Source organism: Mandrillus leucophaeus, unplaced genomic scaffold (genome assembly GCF_000951045.1).
Source record: "Mandrillus leucophaeus isolate KB7577 unplaced genomic scaffold, Mleu.le_1.0 Scaffold689, whole genome shotgun sequence".
In the NCBI taxonomy this organism is placed as follows: Eukaryota; Metazoa; Chordata; class Mammalia; order Primates; family Cercopithecidae; genus Mandrillus; species Mandrillus leucophaeus.
In genome coordinates this window covers 259,506-280,277 of record NW_012107463.1, presented here as the reverse complement: position 1 = coordinate 280,277, position 20,772 = coordinate 259,506, and the positions used below count along the sequence as shown (strand labels likewise).

The following is a 20,772-nucleotide window of genomic DNA, read 5'->3' as shown; positions in this document are numbered from 1 at the left end:
CCTCGCCGGCCTGCGCGGTATCCGCCAGCCCTCGCAGAGAGAGGGGCGCCGGCCCGTGGTCCCCTAGACCTCCATTGAAGGTCAAAACTTTGCTCGACCCGGGGCAGGGAGGCGCGGACCTCGGCAGAGGGAGCCCGAGGCTTTCCGTGCTCTTCGCGCCGGTGAGTTCCCGACCCGCGGCGCTGCCGGCGTTTCCCCGGCGCCCGCCAGGTTGACGGACACTTTAGTAGCAACTCCTGAGACTCCCCCTCATGAAGTAGGTTTTAGGGAATGGGAAAGTCGAGGCCAGAGAGGTGAAACCATTCGTCCAGAGCCACACAGCGAATGAGCGGCGGGGCTGTGCACCCTCCCCACGGGCTGCCCTCTTAGCAGCTAGCCACTACGCTGGGCGGCTTCGCCCGCTGATGGGAGTCTCCAGGTCTGCCAAGAACTGCCTGGCTCTTGGTGGTATTCTTGATCCTGCTTTATTTTCTCCATAGCGATTATTACACTGATATGACATTCCTTATTTATTTGTTCATCCTTTATATTTCCTTCACCCCCACACCATTAAGATATCAGCTGCTTGCAGGCGGGGAGACTGCTTTCTTTTTTTTCACTCTACACATATGTATTGGGTGTTAATTATGTGCAAAAGACAATGATTGGTGCTGGAGATACAACCGTGATCAAGGCCTTACCATAATAGACTGTTCATGCCTGTCTCTGTGTGTAGTAGGAACTCTGTAAATGTTTGTTTAACCAATTGTAGCGAAAGACAATGTCAGGCAGCCGAAACATTTTTCAAGTATTAAGCTCTTTTCTCTTACTTTGTATTCCTCCAAGAAAGACACAAAAGCATAAATCACGAGATTTACAAAGGAAAAACATATTTAACACCAATTAATACCCAGGTGTTTCTCCCTTTGCCGTGTGCTATGGATGGGGGTATAAAAGATGGGTAAGTTTGGGTTCCTAAAGGTAACCACCTACTACAGTTAAGATCGCGTGCAAGAATCAATTAGGAAATTAAACATTTAAGAACTTTTTCCCGTGGATATAAAAAGGTGGCTCACGCGTGTAATCCCAGCACTTTGGGAGACTGAGGCAGGTGGGTCACCTGAGGTCAGGGGTTCGAGACCAGACTGGCCAACATGGCGAAACCCCGTCTTTACTAAAAATACAAAAATTAGCTGGGTGTGGTGGCATGTGCCTGTAGTCCCAGCTACTAGAGAGGCTGAGGCAGGAGAATCACTTGAACCCAGGAGGCGGAGGTTGCAGTGAGTTGAGATCACACCACTGCACTCCAGCCTGGGCAACAGCGAGACTCCATCTCAAATAATAATAATAATAAGGTAGCATATTAGTAGAATAGGACAGTAAGAAGACCATAATAAGTATAAGTCACAGACAACAGTGAACCGAAAAAATTTGAGAGGAAGGGGCTCTCAAAGGGCTCTTAAATTAAGAACATAGTAGGTTCTTAATGTGAAGTTGTTGACTGAAGGAAAAATCTGTGTGTGATGTCATCAGAGAAGGCTTCCTGAAGGAGGTGACACACAAACCATGGAAATGCTTGGAGTGGCGAGAGGAGAGGAGGCAGAAGAAGAGCTCAGCAGGCAGGGAGCAGGGTGAGCCTAGAACGTGGGGTGAGTGTTGTGTTTTGTATTAAAGATGAGGTTGGACATGGTGGGCTTTGATTATGGAGATAGGTGCTCAAATGCTAGTTAGGTGAATGATTACTTTTAATAGTGGAGTAATGGAGTTCTGGGAAGATTCTTTTGGCAGTTGAGGTTGTAATAAAAGGGGAGAGATTAGAGCAACCACAAGAATACCAAAAGTAGATCTATAATACTTCTACATTTACATTTACTTTAGAAGCTCTTACTTGTATTATTTTGATTAAACCTAAAAAGTCTTTTCCTTTAGAATGTTGGCTTGGAAGTAGATTCCAACTGGGAATGTTCATTTTGTGGCTCCCTTTTAAGACACCTACCTTTTAGATGTGCTGGTGGAATCGTCTGCAGTCGAATTTTCGAGGAATGTGGGAAAGCACAGATCAGAGCTGAGACTACTGTGTGGCCATATGTTAGCCAAATCAAAAGGGAAGCAGTTTTCATATCTCTCACTTGGGCGTTCTGTATTTGAATTATTATTTTCCTGGAAGATCACCCAGTGGCACCCAGTCTGTTCCCAGATTACCTGGCAGTTTCCGGGTGACTGAGGACTCGGCTTTCCTTGTGTCCTGCTGGTCTTCCAGGCATCCATTCAGGCCCTCCAGCTCCTCACAGTCATTCCTATAGCTTGAATTGGGTTTTCTCTAAGTCTCATGTAGTACTTGAATGGTATTGCATGGCATTTACTTGTTACTAGAATGAATCTTTTTTTTTTTTTTTTTTTTTTTTTTTTTTTTGAGATGGAGTCTCACTCTGTCACCAAGGCTGGAGTGCAATGGCTCCATCTCTGCTCACTGCAACCTCTGCCTCCCGGGTTCAAGCGATTCTCCTGCCTCAGCCTCTCAAGTAGCTGGGATTACAGGTGCCTGCCACTGCACCTGGCTAATATTTTTCTTTGTATTTTTAGTAGAAATGGGGATTCACCATGTGGGTCAGGCTGGTCTCGAACTCCCAACCTCAGGTGATCTGCCTGCCTGGGCCTCCCAAAGTGCTGGGATTACAGGTGTGAGCCACCACACCCGGCTGAATGAACCATTTTTTAAAAGAAAGCATTGTATTGCCATTGTTTATACACTTAACAGATTTTTGTTGTGTCTCTGTTTTGCTGTTGTTTGGGAGTGTTAACATTTTATTACATTACAGCCGAGGAAAGCAGGTTGTTGCGTTTGGAGATTGTTACTGTCTGTGTCCCCTCCTAGTTCATATGTTGAAGCCCTAACCCGCAGTGAGGCTGTATTTGAAGAGGAGGGCCTTCAGGGAAGTAATTAAGGTTAAATGAGGCCGTATGGGTGGGTCCCTGATCTGAAAGAAATAGTGTCCTGTTGGGAAGAGACATCAGAGAGCCTGCTGTCTCTTCATGCACAGGCACCAGGAAAGGCCATGTGAGGACACAGCAAGAAGGCAGTCATCTGCAAGCCAGGAAGAGCGTCCTCATCAGAAACTGAATTGGCTCCTGCCTTGATCTGGGACTTCAGCCTCCAGAACTTTGAGGAAGTATGTCTGTTGTTTCAGCTACCTAGTCTATGGTATTTTGTTGTGGCAGGCTGAACCAGCTAATACAGAGATTATAACTAAGGAAAGTAGAGGAATTTTAAAAGAACCAAACTTTTATGTGCAGAAACTATTTGTATATAATATGGATCTTGAACTTTACAGGGTGCAAATATGGCTACAGCAATGGTGACGTTTAGTGAAAAACAATCAGGTGGGTTCTCAGTATATGAAGATTTCAGTGTTTATTACACAACTGTAGGTTTTTTAGGGGGGGAAAATTGTAGTTTTTAAAAAGTGCATTCTATTAGTCTGCTCAGGCTGCCGTGGCAGAATTACAGTGTAGCTATAGACTGGGTGACTTACAGTGTAGAAATGTATTGTCTCAAGTTCTGAAGGCTGGTTTCTGCTGAGGCCTCTCTCCTGGCTTGCGGACTGTCACCTTCTCACTGTGTCTTCAGTGGCCTTTTACTCTTTCTGTGTGCACCCCTGGTCTTTTCCTCTTCTCATAAGGACACCAGTCCTATTGGATTAGGGTCCAACCCTTCTGACCTCATTTAACCTTAATTATTTCCTTAAAGGCCCTGTCTCCAAAAAGTTATATACAGGGGTAGGGCTTTGACATGTGAATTTGTGGGAAATGCAATTCAGCCTATAAAATGCATGAACCACAGTCATTCCTGTGTTATTGATATTGAAGAAGAGCTGTCAGGGAGTCAAAGAGTTCTTTCAGTAACACTGTCCCCTAAACTTCTAAATTTCTGGTTAGCATAATTTTAAACAAAGAATGCTTTTAAGAAACATTGCTTTCTACTAATACTACAATATTTCTTCTTTACCAGGAAAATTTCAAATTGTTAAGAAAATTTCTGGTCATTAGGAGAGAGGCCTCAGCAGAAACCAGCTTTCATTTGATTGTGAAAAACTAAGAAATGCCCTAATTTTAGTCATGTGCTGCATAACGACCTTTTGGTGAATGATGGACCACATACACAACTGTGGTCCCATAAGATTATAATACCATATTTTTACTGTACCTTTTCTATGTTTAGATATAATTAAATGTACAAATACTTACCATTGTGTTGTAATTGCCTACACTATTCAGTACAGTCACATGCTGTACAGGTTTGTAGCATAGGAATAATACGCTAAACTGTAGAGCCTAGGTGTGTAATAGGCTACACCATCTAGATGTGTGTAAGGACACTCCATGAAGTTTGCACAATGATGCATTTCTTAGAATGTATGTCTGTTGTTAAGTGACATATGACTGTATATTTCTAAGAATAAAGTTAATAACATATATGGTATCTTTTTCTTTAAAACCAGAATCCCATGTTGAAAAGAGATGTGTTTTCTTAAACCTGTTTACTTTCTAACCTGGTGTTCTTTTATTAAAAAACAACACCCCCCTCTAAAGAAAACCGTATTTACTAAAAGCTGAAACAAATGCTATTTTATTGGCACAATATGAAACCACAAAGTGTAAATTCTTGATACAGTTATTTGGTAATGTTTGTTAAATAATAAAAATTTCTTATAAATTCAACTTAAGGGCTTAATGAACTATGAATATCTGTGCTGGCTTATATGCTTACGCTATTTAAAACAAACATGACTGGAATGCATCTATTCAACTATATGTCACTGTTATTTAATTGTTATATTTTTGAGAAAGGTATATCAAAATTATTGGACTGTTAACAAATCTCAAACTATTTTGTGCTATAAAATATGTAATCTAAGACTTGTAATGAAACTTCTGTTTCTGGATATATGATCTACAAAGGGATCTTTGGGAAAGTTTTACACGATTTTTAAAAAAAATTGTGAAATATAATCCATATTTAGAAAAGCACCTTAAACAAATATGTATGTACAATTTAATAAAGTGAAGGGCCATGAAAATACTACCCAAATCAAGAAATGAAACATCGCTTATGTACTAAAGTCCTCCATGTGCCTCTGCTTGGTCATAATCTTCTCCCCAGTTCCCTAGAGTTTATCACTGTTCTGACTTTTGTTGTTTCCTACCTTTTCTTTGTAGTTTTGAAAATAAATATATCCTTAAACAATATAGTTTAATTTTTCTTGTTTTGGAACTTTATATGTATGCGTGGATCATGATGTGTGTATGCTTTTGTGTTTTGCTTTTTGGCTTAACTTTGTGAGATTAATCCATGTGGTGTGTGCAAGTATAGTTCATGAAATGTCATGGCTGTATAGTATTTCATTGTATAAAAATCCATGTAGATGGATATTTAGGCATTTTCTAGATTTTGGCCATTCCGAACATAGTTGCTATGAATATTTTTATACCTATAGCCTGGTGCACGTGTGTGAGAATTTCTTAAGAGTAGAAGTGATATGTAGATTTAGAGTATGCATATCTTCTACTCTAAATAAAACCAACCACTGCTTTTACTTTTTTTTTTTTTTAAACTTTGTCCTGCTAAGAGTGTATCAGACTTTTGTTGTGCCATATCCATACCAACATTTGGCTATTGTCAGCAGTTAATGCTTTTTGTCAATCCTTTTGCTCAATTTTTTATTGAACTGTCTTTCTTTCTAAATAATTTTGTAGGATTTCTAGATTTTGAATACAGTCATTTTTATTTGTTGAAAATATCTTCATTTGGTGACTTGTCTCGTCACACTTTCAAACTTCTTATAGTTCTTGTGGATAGAGTTACTAATTTTAATATACTTCAATATATCAGAAATTTCCTTTATAGTTTTTTTAATGAATAGGAAACCCACCCTCACTCTAGTATCATGAAGTTATTAAATTAAGTACTAGAAGCATTCGTATTTCACCTTCAATCCACCTGGAATTGATTTTTCTGTGCAATGGGAGTGCCATTATCTTTTAGTTAATGAATTGTCTCAGCTTATTTATTGTTAAAAGGCTGTTCATATTCCTCTGCTCTGTGGTGTTACCTCCTTCCTGAATCAAACGTCCATGTATATGAGTCTTTCTCTGCACTCTCTAATATGTTCCATTGGTCTATCTCTTCACCAATACCACACTCTGTTAATCACCTTAACCCTTTTTTTTTTTTTCAGAGACAGAGTTTCGCTCTTGTTGTCCAGGCTGGAGGGCAATGGCATAATTTGGCTCACTGCAATGTCTGCCTCCTAGGTTCAAGCAATTCTTCTGCCTCAAGACTCCCGAGTAGCTGGGATTACAGGCGTGTGCCATGACGCCAGGCTAATTTTTGTATTATTAGTGAAGACAGGGTTTCACCATGTTGGCCAGTCTGATCTCAAACTGCTGACCTCAGGTGATCCAACCATCTTGGCCTCTCAAAGTGCTGGGATTACAGGTGTGAGCCACCATGCCTGGCCTAATCACCCTAACTTTATTATTTTGTTACCTGGTAGAGCAGGTCCTTGTTCTTTTTCAAGATTATCTTGGCTGTTCTTGTTCTTTTATATTTCCGTATACATTTTAGAAACCTCTTAACAAGCTCAGCAACACAACACCCCATTGGGATGAGTGGAGTTGGGAGAGCTTCGACATCTTTACCATTTTGAGTCTTCCTGTCCATTAACATGGTACAGATGTGCATTTATTGAAAATTTCCTTAGTGTTTCTCAGAAAAGTTTTATAATTTACCAGAGATGTGTACCACATCCACATTAGCACTTTGAATTGTCAGCATTCTTTGTTTTATCCGTGAAAGCATTCTTTATTCATGATAGATATGTAGTGGTATCTCTTCATAGTTTAGTATTCATTTCCCTAATGGCTTATCCTGTTGAACATCTTTTCATATGCTTATTTGCTACCCATATATCCTCTTTATTGAAGTATCCTCAAATTATTGCCCACTCAAATTGTTTTTTATTTTTACTGGTGAAAAGATGTCTATTTAGAATTAGCCAGCTGGACTCAGTTTAGATGATTCCAATTTTGTTGGCAACATCCAAAGCATCATAAACAGGAGCCAGTCAAACACACGCCTTCTCTCCACTGGGCCTGATTGATCAGGCCACATCAGTGTCACAGATCTGCTCCACATCCTGTTCGCTCTGCTGCTTGTTGGCTTTGCCATCCACAATGACCTCAAGTGTGTCGTTATCTTCTGTCTTCTTCATGGCACACTCAATGGTCAGGGGGAATCAGGCAGAGTGGTCAAGCTTGTTTCTCCTGGAGGCACTCTTCTGAGGATATCTGGGTTGTCTCTAGAGCTGTAGTGTTTTGAGGTGCTGGAAGGTGGGTGAAGTGAAGACACCCCTTTTTGTGTGTGGCTGTGGATGCTTTCCAGCACTGCCTTCTTGGCCTTCAAAGCTTTTGCTTTGGTTTCAGCTTTGGGAGAGGCAGGAGCTTCCTTAGGTGTCATCTTGTCCGAGTTTTTGTATTGTTGAGTTTTGAGAGTTCTTTATAGATTCAGATACAAGTCTGTTGTTGGATATGTGATTTGAAAATATTTTCTTGGCCGGGCACGGTGCCTTATGGCTATAATCCCAGCACTTTGGGAGGCTGAAGCAGGTGGACCACTTGAAGTTAGCAGTTTGAGACCAGCCTGACCAACATGGTGAAACCCTGTCTCTACTAAAAATATAAAAATTAGCCAGGCATGGTGTCACACACCTGTAGTCCCAGCTACTTGGGAGGCTGAGGCAGGAGAATTGCTTGAACCTGGGAGGCGGAGGCTGCAGTGAGCCGAGATCACACCATTGTACTCCAGCCTGGGTGACACAGCATGACTCCATCTCAAAAAAAATTTTTTTTTCTTTGCACATATAGCTTGTCCATTCTCTCAGAAGTGTCTTTGTCTAAGCAAACATTTTTAATTTAGATGAAGTCACATTAGTTTTTAAAAAGAATCATAACTTTGGTGTCATTTCTAAGAACTCTGCTTAACCCTAGCCTATGAAGATATTCTATGTGTTCTTTTAAAGTTTTATAGTTTTACATTTTATATTTAAATTTATGACCCACTTTGAGTTAATTTTTGTGTAAGGTGTGAAGTTTAGATCAAGGTTCTTTTTTTCTCCTTTGCCCTTTGTATTTATGGCAAATACCGATGATCAATTTTTCTGACACTGTTTGTTGAAAAAACTGACTTCCACTTAGTAACTTCTACATCTTTGTCAAACATCAAATGTCTGTATTTGTGTGAGTTTATTCCTGCTCTATTTTATTCCATTGGTCTATGTGTCTCTCTGCCAATACCAGACTGTCTTTATTACTCTAGCTTTATAACAAGTTTTAAAGTCACATAGTTTGATTTCTTCAACTTTGTCTTCTTTTTCAACATTGTTTTAAACTAGTCTATTTTCTCTTTCATATAAGTTGCACAAAATCTTGTCCATGTCCACAAAAAGATACTGCTGGGATTTTGATAGGGATGGCGTGAAATGTACAGATCACTTTGGGGAGTATTGGCATCTCCTAATCCATGAACATACTTTCTATTGAAGTCTTCCTTGGTTTCTTTCATCACGTTTCTTCTTTAATATGTGCATCTAATGTTATAAATACCACCCCCCAGCACTGCCTCCTACAAATTTTGTTATGTTGTATTTTTCATTTGGCTCAAAATATTTTAAAATTTCCTTTGAGGCTTCCTGTTTGACCCTATGGTTATTTAAAATATCTGGGTATTTTCCATGGATCTCCCTAGTTCAATTCTATTATAGTCTGATAATCTACTTTGTATGATTTCTATTCTTTTAGATTTGGTAGGACTTGTTTTACGGCCCAGAATCTGGTCTGTCTTGGTAAGTGTTCCATGTGCACTGAAAAAGAGTATTTTGCTGCTGTTGGTGAGAGTGTTATATAAATATCCACTAGGTTAGATTGACTGAGTGCTTTTCAGGTCAGCTCTAAGCTTTCTGATTTCCTGCCTACTTTTTCCTTCAGTTACCGTAGAAAAGTGTGGATGTCTCCCACTTAAATCGTGAGTTTGTCTGTTTCTCCTTACAGGTCTGTCGGCTTTTACTTTTTAGTTTATGAACACTTAAGATTTTTATGTTAAGAAGAGGGGACTGATCTTGGGTGAGTCTGCTCTCCAGATGAGGCTGGCAGATGAACAGTGATGACATGCCCAGAAATTAGGATAGTAAGTCCTTTATTCTTGATGCTGGATCTGGACACTACACCACAGCATCCACCAGAATGAATATTTAGGGTTTTGTTTCTTTTTATGTTTTAGTGATATTTTCCTAGGAATTGTTCCATTTTGTATAAACTTTCAGATACATTGGTATAAAGTTATTCTCCAAGTCTTCCTACTTTTAATAAATAGATTATCTGTAGTTATACCCTTTTCATTTTTGATACTGGTTATTTGTACCTGTTTTCGTTTTGTTAAGAGGTCTTTGGGGTATCCTGTGCCCTGTAACTGATGAATGTGGGAATGTAAAGGCCCAGCCTTCATATTCTAACTTGGGACAGGTTAGGAGATAGGAGAGGTCATCCTATCTCAGAACTCGATGTAGGGTTCTTATGAGGCATTCCATTGAGAATGCATCACAATTTGATTTTTCTGCCTAATCTTGTTTCCTTCCTTTCCCTTGTACAGTTGTGGATCAAAAGCACTCCCTAATCTACTATCTATTAGCCTTTTAAAATAACTGGTCAGGTGCAGGTAATCACAAGGGCTGGTTTTAATTCACGTTTATCCTGAGGAGTAAGCCCTTAAATATCCTAGATCAATCCCAGGTATACCATCGAGGTCTGCTGGACACGATTTAAGTTTTTGTTTCTTTTTATGAGGTATTCTAGCTACTTGCAAGGAAGGGGAAATGTAAAGGGCTAGTTCAAATAAATGGTGTATTAACGTATTTACAGTATCTTCAAAATGATTATTAATTCTTAATTACTCTTCCTAGCTCCCCAAAGATGGATAACACTAACATATAGTTAGTGGGAAAGAAATCTCAGAAAATGTTCATTTGTCACTGTAATGGGAAATGGGAAGGAAGAAAAACAGCACTTATCAAGCATTTTCTATGTACAACCTGCCATTTCAGACTCAGAGCAGTCCTTGAAGGTAGGTATCACTCACTACCTTTGTTTTACAGATGAAGAAACCAAAGTTCAAAGAAGTGACTGATTCAGTTATGAAATCGGGGAGTTGGGCCCTGAATCCAGATTGGTCTGACTTCAAAGCCTTGTTCTCTTTCCACTGCAATATTCAAAATGAAAATAAAGGTGTTGTTAGTGATTCTCAATGTTGTGACACTTTTTTTTTATCTGCTGTCCCTTAATAAATGATATTGAAGTTGCATTTGGAAATACAGAAACAGTATTAATGTCACTGATTGTAGTTTTAATTGTCATTAACATTTTATTTGTCTTGTAAACCCTGACTCCACATCAGTTTTAAGACTCAGGCTATATCAATAATGAGCCCAGTTGTCTTTGGGAAGGTGTCACATAGTGCCTAGGAGAGTGCTGTGGGTTGATAACTAGTGAATTTAACTGAGTATTACAGTCAGGAGAGTCCTATCTTGCCCCTGACCCACAGAGAGGCAGTGGGCAAGTCACCTTACCCGTCTCCCAGTCCAGATAAATGCTTTCGAAAGCTCTAAGGTCTCTTCATGCTCTGAAATAATTATTTAAAAACTCACTGAAATACTTTGTTTCAATAAGGAATATTTATTAAGAAGACATGTTAACATGCTTAGATACAAAGTAAAAACACATGCCATTCTCAGTAAACTGAAGAAAAAAATAAGAACAAAATTGTTTTCAGAGAAACTTTTTGTGTTTTATAGGCATCACATGTCCATTTGCATATTAGAAAATTATTAGCATTGATAAACTTTTTTTCTCAGTCTTAAAGTCTTTTTAAAGTAACTTTTTGGAAATGTGAAATTCACAATATAAAATTTGCATTGAAGTCTGAATGTAAATTATAGACTTCTCCAAGCCTTTGAGAATAGAAATGTGATTGAAGATTTGCATTCCCAGATGCTGCCTACAGCAGTTTCCTTTCAAGAAATCAAATGTTCTTCATTATCACATGATAAGGATCAGTTTTCAGAGGAAAATTTTTAGGACACATTAATTCTTGGAGAGTACTATAATTTTTAGTTAATATGAGCAAGTAAATCTTTATGTGTCAGTCGCCAAAAATTTAGCTTTTCCAAAGAATATTTCTTCATGCCTGAAAATAAAATTCTATCAAATCTACATATTTCTATAATTAGATGTATAAGTCTAATAAGATCATCTAAAATAGTAATAATGACAACTACCACATATTGAGCACTTACTCTGTGCTAGGCACCAAGCTAAGCACTTCACATACATCATCCCATTTAATGTTTACAATAACTCAAGCAAGTATCATTAGCCCCACTGAATAAATAAGAAAACTGAGGCTACACAGGTTAAACAAGAGTCAAGTTCAAACAATGACTTTGTAAGTGGTGGAATTAGGAGTTTAAGGCAAGTCTGTCTTACTGTGCTACCAAGTCAGAGCCCGATCACTATATTGTATGTCATCAGTGAGAGACCCCTGACCTGCTGTGATGAAGCTGAATGCATAATGACTCTGTGATATATTCACAAAAGTATAATTTGCATCATTAGAATAAGAAGCAAGACCAAGTCAAGTGGACACAAAAATTCCTGCTCATTTAATTATTTTTATTTACACACATCTTTTTCCATCATCATGACACTAATAAGATTATAAATACACAAACACGGGAGTACATGCAACACATTCCACAAAGGAACAGAAATGTACAGCACTACGGAATAAAGAACCCAAACTTTTTATATACAAAGTGCTTTAAAAAAAAAAAAGGACCTTGTGACATATTCAAACCATATTTATTTGAATACTTTCCAATAATTACCATGGGATACATCATTTATAAATAATATTTAATCTCCCCTATTTTTTAAGCCAGAATTTGTGTTTCAACTAATCAAGTGAACAGCCATTCCATTATGTAACATTAAAGGCAAGTCACATAGCATCAAAATGAAACCGGTGGGCTTCTTGTCGTTTTTCTCTATCATCTGCTTTCTGAAAAAGAATTTTAGACTCGTTTATAAATGGTAGAGAAATGTTACAAAAAGATTCATTTCTGAAATACACTGATTCATTTTTAAAAGTCTCCAGCAATTAGTAGATAATAGATATGATTTCCTAATTCTAGTATTTTTGTAGTTTATAGTAGCTGTTTTATAATTAATGACTAATTGAATAAAAAGCAAGAAATGCTTGAATACTTAGGGCACATTAAATACTTAGGGTCCTTAAACACTTAGCTTCTTATCACTTACTATCTACTTGAAAATAGGAATAAGCATTAGATTCTATAAGGATAAATCAATGATTGCATTTTTCTCTCATTCTTAACACTGATGTTAATAAACAAATCTAATGGCTGGGTGTGGTGGTGGCTCATGCCTGTAATCCCAGCATTTTGGGAGGCCAAGGAGGGCGGATCACTTGAGGTGAGGAATTCGAGATCAGCCTGGCCAACATGGTGAAATCCTGTCTCTACAAAAAAAATACGAAAATTAGCTGGGTGTGGTAGTGGGCACCTGTAATCCCAGCTTCTTGGGAGGCTAAGGCAGGCGAATCGTTTGAACCTGGGAGGCAGAAGTTGCAGTGAGCCAAGATTGCACCACTGCACTCCAGCCTGGGTGACAGTGAGACTCTGTCTCAAAAACAAACAAAACAAAACAAAACAAAAAAAACCACAAACAAAACCAAATCTAAACTAATTATATTAAAGTACTAATGTACTCATTTTTTCATTAAATTGTTAATTTAGCAGATATTCATTGGCCCTTTGCTTCCAATACTCCCAATACCAATACTGTGTTTGATATTTTAATATTAAAAAAACCTCAGTTTTGTATCTTGTTCTCCAAAAAGACAAACACAAAACATATTGTATAACTGTAATTCAAGATAAAAAGTGAAAAATGTTACCAAGTCTAAGAGACTACTTCTAGATCTGGGTGAGGAAAGGGAAAGCTTTGAAAAGACATAGAAAGTATTTGAAAGCATGGAAATGGGGAGAGTGGTATTCATTCCATGCTGGGGTTACAACATGAGCAATCATGAGAAGGCTGGAAGGAGCACGAATATGTGAAAGGAGCTGGTAAAAAATAAGACTGTGGAGTCACATGGAAGTCATACGCAGGCCAGGCCAAGGATTTTATACATAAAAGGCAATGGATATTCACCAGAGCTTTTTGAGCAGGGGAGTGACATGATGAAGGCTAAACTGAATGATGAGTGTGCTAAATGGAATGGAAAGGGGAGAGAACGGAAAGAAAGAGACCAAGTAGGACGTAAGAAGGGGCTGGGTGAAGCAGTGCAGTAGGAATGTAGAAGTGGAGTCAGCTGTAGAACTTCTCACAGAGGCAGAGTCCATAGGCAATTGATGAAATCTTGTAGGCAGGTAAGACAGATGAAGCTTTAGAATGCTGGTTTTGAGGTGTTGAAGTCATCTAGGTTGAGCTATCATGGTGATAGTTGGAAATGGGGAAGGACCTTTAGAGATGAGAGCTGGGGATATCTGAAGCCATGATTTTTGATGAAATTGGCAGGTAAAGTGTTGAAAGAAGAGGGGCAGGGACAGACACTGGGGAAAGCTTGCAGTGAGAAAATGGTAGAAGGAGCCAGCCTGCTTAAGTAAAAAAGTGGTTAAAGAGGTTCTACCTCTTTGAAATACCACAGTGCCACAGGAGACACAGTACATACATGGTCAAATATATACTTGTACTTAAAACTTTAATTTTTGACTACTGCATAATTATTGTTATAAGCATACAATGTTTATGCTGTAATTAGATCTACTGAGGAATTAATGAAATTAATTTCCTTTGCTTCATAGGTCAAGAACTATGGAATCTTTCAGATGATATTGTGATACTCCTGGACAAAGTATGTATGGCTGTCCTTGATCTTACTCTTAAATTGCAATCTTAAGGTTAATTGAATATGTAATTGCATGTTACTGTTTTTGATATGTAAAGGAGTGATTTTTTTAAAAGCGACGAAAGTATGAAAAAGAGAACATTTATGGAACAACTAGTATGTTCTCTTTTTCATACGTTAAAAGAACAAAGATGGTAATTTTAGTTAGCAAAAAATGATTATGATGGCATGACAATCCAGAGTGTAGGTGCAAAAAAAGAAAAACACCTTTCTTTGGGGCCACAAAGAAGCCCTATTTTGAGGGCACTGATTGGAACCCATATACAAATAGAAACTAGCTTTTTCACATATATCTAAACTGCTAATAAATTTACAGTGATAGCCTCTTTTTTCTTCACATAAACATTGCATAAAAATCTTTTACATATTTGGGAGTTTTGTTTTCAATTATTATTTAGAGTATTATACTAAAGAACAGAAATCAGTTTAATGCAAAGAATACTTAATAGATGAAAAAGATGTTTATGGCTTTTTTCTTTTTTGAGATAGGGTTTCACTCCTTTTGCCCAGGCTGGAGTGAAGTGGTACAATCGCAGCTCACTGCAGCCTCAACTTTCTGGGCTCAGGTGATTCTCCACCTCAGCCTCCTGAGTAGCTGGGATTACAGCTTGCATCATGGTGCCTGGCTAATTTCTTTATATTTTGTAGAGATGGGGTTTCACCATGTTGCCCAGGATGGTCTCGAACTCCTGAGCTGTAGCAATCTGTCCACCTTGGCCTCCCAAAGTGCTGGGATTATAGGCATAAGCCACCGTGCCTGGCTGCTTATTGCTTTCGTTGTTACCTTCCACCTAAACCCTGAGAAAATAATTTAACCTCTTTTCACTCTAATTCTTTTCAAAGAGATAGCTGTTAATCCTAGCCAAAGAATGTCCATGACTTTATCAGTAGATACTGAAAACAAGTTCATTTTTAAAAATCATTATTATTTTTCAGGTCATTATGAAAGTGTTTCTAAATGCCTTTTGATTTCTGAATGATCATTTTATTACTATTGTACAGCATCAAACTTTTAAAGTAGACATCTCCTGTGATTTGTATGAATTGATAGGAGACATTAGTAACTTCCAGGGATAAAATAATCATCCATAAAATGATGCTTTGGACAGAACTTGAAAAATGATGAAATTCTAGTCATATGAAAAAAGTTTAAAATAAACATAGTGTTTTTAAAGAGCAATGTATGTATTACTAGAATAAATTAACCAAAGTTAATGTTTCATTTAAATGAACAAACCTTTTCCTGCCAATGTAAAATGCCAATTATTGCCAAGATGAAAACACAGACACCGATGAGAGCTATGGCAGTAAGCAGAACAATGTTACTTGGTGTAAGATATAGTTTGGCACTCCAACTGTAGATAAAAACAGAACAAATTAAAATTACAAATTTTACTTAAAAATAACAAAGTTATATTGAGACCCCAAAGCAAAACAGCTTATTAATTAATGAAACAATGTATTCATTAAACCATTCATTCATCTGTCCATTCATTATAAATAAAACAAAAGCAATTATAAATCAGATAGTGCTGAGAATATTGATGATGCTGTGGTTTATATTTCACCTAGACAACTGAAATAGAATTTTTGATGAAATATTTCAAAGTTTTTCATCTTCCAAGTTTGATCCTGTGAGAATTATTCTTAGTAAACATATGCAAGGGTACTCTGGACAATCATGGACATTTTTTTTACATCTTGATTTACCCACTTAATTTGAAATCCTGAACTGTAAAGCAAGGGAGTCACATGATCCTAGAAGCCTTCTCTATCATCTCATTTTTGACCTGTGTCACATATGTAATATGACCAACTAAAACATAAATATTTTGAATGTTGATGGCTTGTGCAGAACTTCTATAATTTTTGTATCATGTTGGAGCGATTACTACAATGACTTTTAGGTTCAGATCACTTACAGAATCATCTTTAGTCCCTCACTGTTAATGGCAATATATAGACTAGAGGTCTTCAGTAAACAGAACTAGCTCTTTCCTTCTAAAACAGTCTGTGTAATATAGTATTTGCACACCCTAAAAGCCTAAAACTAAAGACTGTATCACCAACTCTGCAGGTTGTTATATACACATAACTTTTTGTTCTCCCTAGAAATAGGTAATGGCTATATTTTTATTTTAAAAGTTTAATAAAGGTAAGACTGTTCTGGTAAATAGCAAGTAGCTATTGACTTATTCTGGGATAATTAAAATTTATTGATCCATAAGTTAGCCTCTAGTCAATAAACCTCAAAATATACCTCAAAAACTAAAATCAATTAGGTTTTTATTATGAACATACATTTGAAAAGAACATTTCTTTGGAAAGAGTAAGAGAAACATGAAAAATGTTGAGATTATGGAAAAAAGCTATGATATAATTTTCTGGAAATTCAGAAGAGTAAGTAAACCTTAAAAAACCAAATACTGTTAATTAGTTGAAAGCTACTCTTAGTGTTGTACTCATACTTAAGAAAACAGTTCTTTTATGAGATGTTTTTGTTAGTTATACTTTTCAAATAGATTTTTAACAAATCAGGAATATAAGTGTTTTGGTAAAAAAAAAAAAAGACAAAAGTCAATCCTCAGTTTTCTACTCAGAGGCAGTCACTCTTACCAGTTTCCTGCATATCCTTTCGGAGATATTTTATACATGTATGAACATGTATGTGTAGATAGCTTCTTTTTTAATCACAATGGCTGCTCATTACACATACTCGTCTACATTTTGCTGTTGCTTCTTTTGTTTGTTGTTTTGCTTACCACTCCATCTTAAGAGACTGTTCTATGTCCGTGGCAGTGAAAAAAAGTCATGCTACTGAGCTGTATAGAAGTACCCTACTTTATATAGTTTCCTACTCATGGTCCAGATTTTCTAGTTTTACTGTAAATTTCATCTATAGAAAACTAACACATACAATATAGGCTCATTAAAAAAATCTGAACCAGGACTATAACTGTTTCAATGATGTCATCTTATTCCAAGCATAAGGCTGCGATAAAGTTTATTTTCTTAAGTAGTTTGGTTCTAAAGCCCATTAATCTACCATAAAGTGCATCTGCTGGTATGCTGGTAAACTGGCTCTGAGGTAGAGAGGGGTTGGGGAAGCCCTGTTTATGGTACTTGCCAATTTTCATGGAGTAGATTCTCCCACCATAACTGATTTCAGTGTGACTTCACTGAATAGAGATGCACAGAGTCAGCTCATGAGGTGGCATAAGCTGGTTTCGGCACCCAATACATTCGATCGAGATGTTTAATAAAGAATGATGAAGCTGGTATTTTCAGAGGGAATGCAACAAGCAGGGGACCCCACTGGTTACATATTCATAGATAAATTCACCATTTCTCTTTGGTTATTTTCTCATGTTGATATTTGTCTAGCATATTTTTCCCTATGAAATTTAAATGTTAGTGAATACTTTTATCGCCTAATTTAAAAAGAATAGAATCAATCTAGAAATTTAAATAAAAATGAACAAAGATTATTTAAGGATTTAGAATTAAATGCTGTATTATGAAATGAATGTATTCTGTTAATAAGGATAAAAATACCTACTGTTCGTTTACCATATGCTCGGCACTGTGTTAAGTGTATTTCACCCTCAGATGCAGAAATTGAGTCTTGGAGAGGACAAGGACTGGCTCCTAGTCTTGCAGTCAGCCAGCAATGGAGCTGAGTTTTTAGCCTACATCTATTTAACTCCAAAATTTGTGCCCAACCACTGTGGGATATATAGTACTTCTCAAGTAATTTATTTAAAAGATCAGTGCTTTATACAAAGATTTAGTATCCTGAAATTTTGAATTTATAACTAGTAAATGGAAGAGCAGTTTATTTAAGCAGAATATGTATAAATCCCTAATTAGTTAACCTGCTGTTTTTCTCATAGGATTGAATTTGTTCTTCATGAAAAATGTCTGGGACCATTTATGTAAGTATGTTTAGTCATTTAAAGTTTGCCATAAGCAAATTAAGGATGGGCACTCATGGGAACACAGCAGGAATATAAGAGAGTTTAAAAGACATCACTGTATCTATAATTCAGAGTTAGCAGTGTCTTTACCAAATCAGTTCAAGCAAGGACATTACCTTCGAGGGACATTGTGAGGGTATGGAATGACAATTAGCTGGGAATTTGGAATGATTGCAGTCCACTCTTGTTTTCGTATAGACTGGAAGAAGAATTTAAGAACATTTAACATTTAGCACATTTAAAAAACACAATTACTATTCTAAATAAATAAGGAAAAATGTAGCTTCTTTGAGAAATTCAAATTCTAGGTATGGATGAAGCTATGTTTACCAGTATTAAGCCAAAAATAAGGCTTTTGTGCCATCTGTTGGAAAATTTTCTCATCTTTTCAAGGAAAGATTATATTTGTGTTTTATGAATTCATTCATTCAACAAATATTTATCAGACACTTATGTAGCAGGCACTGTTCAAAGGGTTATGTACAAATGCTGCTTGGAGCTAAAATTCAAGTTAAGGGGAAACTGACAATAAACAAAGCAAGTAAAATAATATGATTATACATATTATATAAATAATACACATATGTATAATAGTATTTATGTTAGTAAAATATTTATGTGCATGTTAGGTGGTGAAAAATGTTAGGATGAAAAAGCAGGATAGATGGATAGGTGAGGTTTATGGGCGAGGAGAGGGAAAAACTACACGGTATCTTAAAATCATGATGTGCTCTATGTAAGATAAACTTAGGTCACTACCAATACATTTTTCTTTATTCTTTAAAGGGAATAAAAATATTTGATTTATTTGAATTAAAATTCAATTACATTCAAATTATTTAATTTAAATACTTAAATAGTGAATATTAAAACATAGATTAATTGTAAACAAAATGAATTTTCACTCACTTTTTCTCCAGATGGACGGGGAATACCAACATACAGATGGTCAAGAAAATTTGCGCTCCGACCTAAACCAAGCACGTTGTATGGTAGTTGGAGAGCTAAATGTGCGGATTGGCTGAGTTGACCAGCTAGAATTATTCAATTAAAAAAAAACATTAAAAACATCTCTGGAAACATTGCTCCCATCAAATATTAAAATGATAAAATGTTAAAAATTTAGGTACTGGAACGTATCATGTTTCAAAATGTGAAGTGAAACATAGGACATTAATATTAATGATTCACTTTTTTCTTGTTCTGAGACATGGTCTCACTCTGTCACCCAGGCTGCAGTGCAGTTGCACTGCACTGAGCCTTGACCTCTCAGGCCCGAGCTATCCTCCTTCCCAGCCTCCCAAGTAGCTGAGACCACAGGCATGTGCTACCAGGCTCGGCTAATTTTTAAATATTTGTGGAGATGGGGTCTTACTATGTTGCCCGGCCTCCAACTCCTGGGCTCAAGTGATTCCCCTGCCTTGGCCTCTCAAAATGCTGGGATTACAGGCATGAGCCACCATGCTCAGCCAATGATTCACTTTTTAAAGAAAACAGATTTACTGAGATATAATTCACATATCATACACATCACCCATTTAAAGTGTACAGTTAAGTGGTTTTGAGTATATTCAAAGAATTGTTCAGCCATCACCACAATCTAATCTTAGAACATTTTTATCACTTGAGAAGTAACTCCATACACATTAGTAGTCATGTCTGTTTCCAGCCCACACACTTCCAACTGTATGTAATCACTAATCTGCTTTCTGACTCTATAGATTTGTCTATTCTGAAGATTTCATGTAAATTGCAATCATACAATGTGGTCTTTTGTGACTGGCTTCTTTCGCTTAGCATGTTTTCAAGGTTCATCTATATGGTAGCATGTTTCCGTACTTTATTACTGTTACTTGCCAAATAATAAATACTCCACTTTGTTATATATACATTTTGTTTCATTAATTAATTTCATTAATTGATGGACATTTCAGTCATTTCCATTTTTGGTTACTAAGAATAATACTGCTGTGAACATTCATATACAGGGTTTATTTTGTATTTACTCTTGTTTTGCTTTCTCTTGATTATGTAGCTAAGAGTGTTTAACATCAAAGTACCTGCACCATTTTATGTTCCCACCAGCAATGGATAATGGTTCAAATTTTTCCACATCCTCAGTGACACTTTTTATTGTGTCTTTTGTATTACAGCCATGCTCGTGGTTGTGAAGTGGTATCTCATTGTGGTTTTTACTTGCATTTCCCAAATGACTAAGAGTCGTTAGCCATGAAAATGGTCAATAAACACATGAAAGATGCTCACTACACACACACACACACACACACACACACACACACACATCAATTAAGTAAAGCATCTGGCCCTGTAGGCACATTTTCTGTTGTCTTTTTTTTTTTTTTTTAAAAGAAATGTGTATTAGCCTACTTTCCTGTTTCTTTGTATGTCTTATAATTTTTGTTGAAAACTGGACTTTTAAGATAATATTGATAACTGTGGTATCGCTTAACCCCACCCAAGGATTTGTTGTTTTTGTTACTGTTTGTTTAGTGACTTTTTTTTTTCATTTAGTGAATTCTGTGGATTCTGTATTCCCTGCAGTGGTTGTCCCCAAGGTCTTTTTAATTTTTAAAGTTTTTATTCTACATCTGGCTTCCTACTTGGCATATCTAGGTCAGTATTATTTAGTGGTCAGCCAGTGATTTGTTGTAAGATTTCCTTAAATCTCTTGCCCGTACATCTTCCACCCTTTGTCAA

At 36.9% G+C, this 20,772-nt stretch overlaps 1 protein-coding gene and 1 long non-coding RNA gene across 2 annotated transcripts in view; one reads left to right on the top strand and one right to left on the bottom strand.

Moving 5' to 3' along the window:
• On the top strand, positions 1-19,173 carry LOC105555486. Its single transcript, XR_001008478.1, has 4 exons — positions 1-161; positions 13,974-14,023; positions 17,971-18,012; positions 18,975-19,173. It is a non-coding gene; the product is annotated as an uncharacterized LOC105555486 (long non-coding RNA).
• ITFG1 (integrin alpha FG-GAP repeat containing 1) overlaps positions 10,746-20,772 on the bottom strand; it is a 143,757-nt gene continuing 133,730 nt past the window's right edge. The window contains exons 7-10 of the mRNA XM_012002454.1: positions 18,964-19,088; positions 18,171-18,253; positions 15,315-15,432; positions 10,746-12,145 (exon numbers count right to left, since the gene is read on the bottom strand). Of these exons, the coding sequence (XP_011857844.1) occupies positions 12,086-12,145; positions 15,315-15,432; positions 18,171-18,253; positions 18,964-19,088 (386 nt within the window). The 3' untranslated portion in view covers positions 10,746-12,085. The remainder of the gene's footprint in view (positions 12,146-15,314; positions 15,433-18,170; positions 18,254-18,963; positions 19,089-20,772) is intronic.